General features: G+C 47.8%; 1 protein-coding gene across 1 annotated transcript; it reads right to left on the bottom strand.

The window, feature by feature from the left end:
- Positions 1-5,146: 5,146 nt before the first annotated feature.
- LOC127331197 (uncharacterized) lies at positions 5,147-6,349 on the bottom strand. The gene has a single exon (XM_051357271.1). The coding sequence runs from the start codon at positions 6,347-6,349 to the stop codon at positions 5,147-5,149; it is 1,203 nt and encodes a 400-aa protein (XP_051213231.1).
- Between the last annotated feature and the right edge of the window lie 249 nt (positions 6,350-6,598).

Below are 6,598 nucleotides of genomic sequence, written 5' to 3'. Positions count from 1 at the left end.
TTAGGTGATCTTAGTAATAGGGTTTAATAGCAATTGATCATCACACTAACACTCATCATGGCAATTGCACAAAAGAGAATTCACTCAAATGCATGAAACTATATGTGGCACTATATGCATAGAAAAAGTTTTTGTTAATTGCAAATTTTGAGTTTGGGAATTTTTCTTTCTTATTTAAATTTGTTGAAACTTGGGATGTTACAGTTTGCCGCCACTTTTTCCCGCCCAATTTGTCCCTCTCAATGTTCCCGCCATTTATTCCCGCCCAAATCTGCCGCCAATCTTTCGCGCCCAATTTTTCCCGCTCACATCTTCCCGCCGAAAGTCATCCCTTGTAGCCTATAAATACCCCCACCGTTTTCTTGTCTTTCAGTGTAGCCTCTCAACAAGATGGATCCCCCTTATAAGAATCCCCCCATATTTTCAATGAATTCATGGCCGAATATCTTCTAGACAGTGCTCGCTATGTGATGAGGGAGAGTAAGATAGAGACCTTCGAGGAGTTCATCAGTAGCGACGCCTTGCTCCGTAAGGTCGGTAGGAAATTTGAGACTTGGTCTTATGGATATCCAGTGAAGAAGATGCCTGCTCGTAGCCCACGGGAAATAAGGTGTGAGCTTATCAGGTTGAATGAGAAGTGGAAGTCACTAACATGGAAGAACGAAGAAGATAGGGAAAGGGATTTGAAATATCCAGAACGATGGGCGGCTGAGAGTGAAGTCGACGATGATATCTTTGAGCCTAGCACCAAGGGAAGGAAAGCTGCATCGTCGAAGGGCAAGAGTGCTGCACCGCCAGTGGTCGACTCGGACGACGACTTCGAGCCTAGCACCAAGGCCATGAAAGCTGCATCGTCGAAGGGCAAGGGAAAGGGTGTGCTGCGTTCTTAGTGTTTTAGTTATCAGTAATCATGGATCTTCTAGTATGTTGTAGCGATGGTGTACCATTTAATATGTTAGCAGAGAGTTATGTTGTAGTAGTAAGTTGTATCTTAATTATCGATTGAAGTTCAATATGAAATGTTTGTTAAATAGAAATAATAGTAACATTAGGCATACATGGTGCATACAAATAGTAGTCATACATGGTGCATACAAATAGTAGTCATACATGGTGCATACAAATAGTATTCATACACTAGATGAAGAAAACAATAGTAGGAATAAGGCTTATCCATACAGATGACCCACTGAGTATCATCTCACTGACCACGGCCCCTCCCTCGACCACGCCTCGGTGGCGGTCCAGCCTGAAAAGGTGACGGCGAGTACATACGGACAGGTGGCTGCCGATGTCGGGGAGGAAGCATGTACCCTTGCTCGTGCTGACTGTACTGCGTGGGATCTGGAGGTGGAGTTTGATGTTGACTTGAAATCCAGTCTTGATAGCTCTGCTGTGTTTCGTCCTGATCCTGAGCACTGGACCAGAAGGATCGTGATCCGGACCCCGTCGACATATGTCCCTCACCTTTGATTAGATTAAATAAAACCATTAGTCGATCATGAGGAAATTCACACATGGTGCATAATTAATATGGATACTGATGAATTGCTTACCCTCTGGCTCATCCATACGGGGACGCCACTCGAAGTTAGGCATGGGAAATTGCTGCTCCATGCCGAAACCGCCACGCTGCCAATACTCGTACGTAGGCTCCTGCTGCTGCTGGTTTTGCCAACCAGAACCTCCTGCCTGGTTAGGAGATGGTGGCCTCGGGCTCGGCGGTACCTCCATACGTGGGCGCAGGGCGTGCCGCGGCTGATGCACCTGCAAAGAGGGACGAGGTGGCCCCTGTGCTGCTCGGTACTCGGCAACATCCGAAGATCGCGTGCATGTGATAGTCGCGTAGATACGATGTAGTTTGTCCTGAAGACGTTGTGCGAAGGAGGCGTGGTGCTCATACCGTCCAAGAAGTGGGCCGGAGGAGAGCGAGCGTGCATACTGGGCGGCGTCATCTTGCAGCTCCGCCGTCAACACGGCCTACAATTGTGAGCTCAAATTAGTTATGTGCTGGCCAAATGTAGAAAAAATATATTTGACTTACTGCGTGATGCCGAGTGCCTGAAGTGGAGTGAAGAGGGTAGGTGTCCCACTGTGTCGAGGGATCCCTCTGAACTGGGTCACACGCCTGGCTCAGCCGAAGTCGTGTCCTAGGCATGTATGCCCGCAAGTAGTGCTCAAATTCCTGAAGATCAAATGCCTCCATAGTGGCCCATGAAACTGCCGGTGCATTGGCCCAACCGGTGATGTATGGAGCCAGGAGTTGTAACCATCCAGCAGCAGTCTTGTTCGCTCCTTTTCTGTTGTACCTGAAAAATGAACACGAACATGTCTTAGGATAAAATTATGATTGTCCAACATGATGTAATAACTTTGGATAAATTTAAATTGTACTCACGCGTGGACACGTGGTGGTAGAGGAACTGTGAGAGGTGGTGGCTCGATCAACTGACGCTGTCCAAACTGTCTCATGACCCTCTGCTGCGACATCTCCTCCATGAAGATATCGAAGATGATCTTCGCCTTCGTCATCCAGTAGGCCCAATCTCTGGTACACATGTTCGATATACCGCCTGGGTATGCCTCGTCGCGGTGTTCCTCACTGTATGGCTCCCAGGTGACATCGCTCTCTAGTAGTAGGTCAAACTGCTCTGTGAATGCTGGGTAGCAATTTCTGAGCTGATTATGCCCAAAATGTCTCTGCATAACATAACACAACTATGTTAGTGTTACATCTTACATAAAAATATAAAGAAGGAGTAAATATTACGAATACCTTCCGCGATGTCCATAGAGAACCAAACGTCGGCATGTCGATGCGCTCTGCGTCGTACAACTCGTCTGGCGGCCAAGATCCACCACTAATCTCAGGACGGCCGATGGGAAACCTCGCCCATGACCAGAGTTGCAACAGGAGTGGACAACCAACGATGCCAGAACCATGCGAGGTTAGCTGGCAACCCTTACACATACCTCGGTACGTAGCGGCTAAGACCGCAGAACCCCAGCTCCTCTGTGTGATGTGCTCTGCTTCGGTGGCCCCTGCTATCTCCTGAGCTATAGGGGTGTACCGCGCACTGATCGTGTTCCCGTGATTGTCCGTGAACATCGTCTTCCCGAGTAGCCACATGAGGTACGCCTCCAAGCTGCAGTGATCTGGACCGCAGTCATAGGTACATCTGGGAATCCGAACTGCTTGATCTGTCAACGTATATTTCAATGTTAGAACTTACATATTATGAGGTAAATAAGTTGTGATAAAAAAGACGAAACTGTTACGGACCTGGAACTCGTGTAGCCATGCCTGGCGAGGCCCCGTGAGCCTCAAAAGTCATAGGCCCAACGTCTGCACGAACACCCTGGAAACGTGCATCCATGCTGTGCATCCAGCCCACGGTTTCCTCCAATGGGCCTATGGGCTCACCTGCCAACGGAAGGCCCAGCAACATAGACACGTCCTGTAGAGTAGGCGCCATCTCACCCCAGCGAAAGTGGAACGTGTGGGTCTTGGGCCTCCATCGATCCACTAAGCAGGTGATCAAAGCATCATCGTAGTTCAGGCGCGAAATGTGATCTCGGGCCTCCACTAATCGAGCGAAAGGTAGTAGTCCTGCCCACTTCAACCTGCAAAACAAATAATGCACAAGCTAAAGCAGGTCCAATGTAGTTCTTATAAATTTGAGACAAAACAATTGAACAAGTACATGTCTTCCCATTGAGGGTGTATCATCCAGTTCTTCTTTGGAGTACGGGTCTGCAGTGGCTCGATGCTCTGCGGGTCAGCCTCCAAGTGCGATGCATGATGTTTCTGATCAATAAGTGGATCGAGCAACGATCGAGCCGCCATATCTGCATAAAGATATCACAAATTGGTGCATAGTTCATAAATATTACAAATTATAGCATAGTTCACAAATATTACAAATTAAAGCATAGTTCATAAATATTACAAATTGTAGCATAGTTCATAAATATTACAAATTAAAGCATAGTTCATAAGTATTACAAATTGTAGCATAGTTCATAAATATTACAAATTAAAACATAGTTCATAAATATTACATATTGTAACATTGTTCAGTCAAATATTACTATCTCCCTCTATTTCTTCCCCTCCCACGCCTTCCTCGGTTGCCTCGCCCACGGTTAGCCGCCGCCGCTGCAGCTGCTGGGTAGAAAGTGGGACATAGGGGGTCCCTGTCTCCAAATTGGTTGCACAGAAAACATTGCCTAGTTGGACCACCCGCTTCTGCTTCATCCATATCATTTCTAATGCGCCTTGTCTCCTGTCGACATCTGTTCGTCCGCAATGATCTTGGGTTAGGGATGTACCGTCTTTCATTTGGTATCACCGTAATAAAATTTCCCACAACTCTGTATCCGACCATCTCGCCGGTCCAGGTGTGCAGCACAGCCTCTTTCGCGTAATATGGAGAGACGAAAGAGATTGAGTCCAGCCCTAGTTGTCTGGTAGCTGCCAGCACATGGGAGCATGGAAGGTGAAGCAACCTCGGTTTGTTGCATGTGCACTCACACGATGGCCATTCTTCATTTCCAATTCTGACCTCATGTGTTCTCACCGCATTCACACAACCAAACTTGTCGGTTGGTAAGCGCACCTCAAACCTCCTTTCCTGATTACCGATGGCCAGAACAGTGTGTGACATACCCTTCTTCATCTTGACATCCATATATTCCATAATGGCCTTATAGTAAGGAGTGTTTGGATTTTCAAGCATATGGCTCAAAGCCAACTGACATCTCTCTTTGAAATAATTCATAGTGCCATATAAAATACCCTCCGCAAGGGCTGTCAGCGGCAATGCCCTATTTCCCCTAACCACGAAGTTGTATGACTCATCAGTTAGGTTGGTAGTCATCACACCATACCTAGCTCCATGTGTGTCATGCAGCAAATACCACCTTTCTAATGGCTCGTGCTCTATCCACTCTGCAAATTTTTTAATCCGTCGTCCAGGCCTCCTTCTAGTATTGGGTGGGTCAAATCCAGGCAGGTCACATAGCCCAATAGGATGCGGCTCAGGAGACTCTTTGGAACCTGTGTACCCTGTGCCACAGCTGCTGCATGAGCTGCTGCTAATGCAACTCGGGCGGCTAACCTGTGCCGCACATGGTCCTTAGTGAACTAATCCAGCTTGCCGCGGAGAAAAGTGTACTTGCATTCTTGATTCTGCTTGCACAACTTCTTGAACAGATTCATAAGACCCTTACTCCTAAACTGCGAGAAGAAATTGGCCCCCAGGTGGCGCATGCACCACCTACTATGCATATCTTGCCATGGCGTCTCTTCATCAGGTCCGGCTTCTACCAGCGTCTTGATAGCCGCAAGTATACCTGCATGCCTGTCATGGAGCACGCACACATTTTCGCGATCTTTCACTATCGATTTTTTTAACTGCCTGAAGAACCATAACCAGCTAGCAGTGTTCTCGCTCTCAACAAATGCAAATGCGAGAGGCACAACTCGATTGTTGCCATCCACTCCAATTGCTGTCAGAATTTGTTCCTTGTACCTCCCAGTCAGAAAAGTTCCATCTACACACATCACCGGACGACAGTGCATGAAAGCCTCGATGCATATGCTGAATGCGAAAAACACCCTGTGCAGAACCCTAACATTAGGGAACTCTGGTATCACAAAGTCTTGTATGTCCACATGGGTGCCCGGATTCCGGTCCTTCAATGTCTGCAGGAGACGGACGACACCGTCATAAGCATCATAGAAGGTCCCGAATCTGTTCTCCAGTGCCGTCTGTTTAGCCCTCCATGCCTTGCCATATTCAATTACATACTTATATTGAAGGTGAACTCTTTTCTGGATGGCTTTAACCCCCATTGTTGTATTCTCTACAATCTCCTTGTAGAACAGGCGAGCAATAAGAGTGGATGTAAGGTTTCGGTGATCCTTCAACATACTCTTAAGGACACATGTGTGCGGCCCAAAGTCGCTCACCACCCATGTTGTGTCATACTTCGGACAGTACCCATGCACCCTTGATGGACATCTAGCATCGCTGCAGACCACTGTCAAGAATTTCTGACTTGAAACGGTGGTTCTGAATACCCTTTGCGTGTTCATTGCCCACTGAGTGATTGCTTCCTGCAGATGTCTCCTGTCAGCATATCTAGCACCAACTGAGATGGTGTTCATGCTGTACTCCCAGGCAGAATCATGCCGATCATAGACTATCATTGCCTCCGACAAATCATGGTTCCAAGAAGAGGGGATCGGATCCGCCTCTTCGTTATCATCTGAAGTATCGGATCCACCGGATTCATCTGAGTCAACCTCATAGTCCACTCCATCCTCGTCTTCCTCGTCCATCATGTTCTGCATCTGGCCTTCTTCTTCGTCCTCGCTTTCAAGCTCAACAGTACCGTCATGACCACCTGCTCATGGCTACTCTGCCCGGATTGGAAACTGTTGCCGCCAGCATCAGAACTTTGACTGCTCTGGCCTGGATGGAACGCACCCTCGCCTTCTTGAGAATTCACCACCTTCGCCTCGGGAAGCATTAAGGCAATGGGGTGAGTTCCCCTGCGCTCGCACGCTTCCAACCAGTGCACCCACTGAGAG

This window comes from Lolium perenne, chromosome 1 (genome assembly GCF_019359855.2).
Source record: "Lolium perenne isolate Kyuss_39 chromosome 1, Kyuss_2.0, whole genome shotgun sequence".
In the NCBI taxonomy this organism is placed as follows: Eukaryota; Viridiplantae; Streptophyta; class Magnoliopsida; order Poales; family Poaceae; genus Lolium; species Lolium perenne.
The sequence above is the reverse complement of the archived record's forward strand: the minus strand, read 5'-3'. Positions and strand labels throughout refer to the sequence as shown.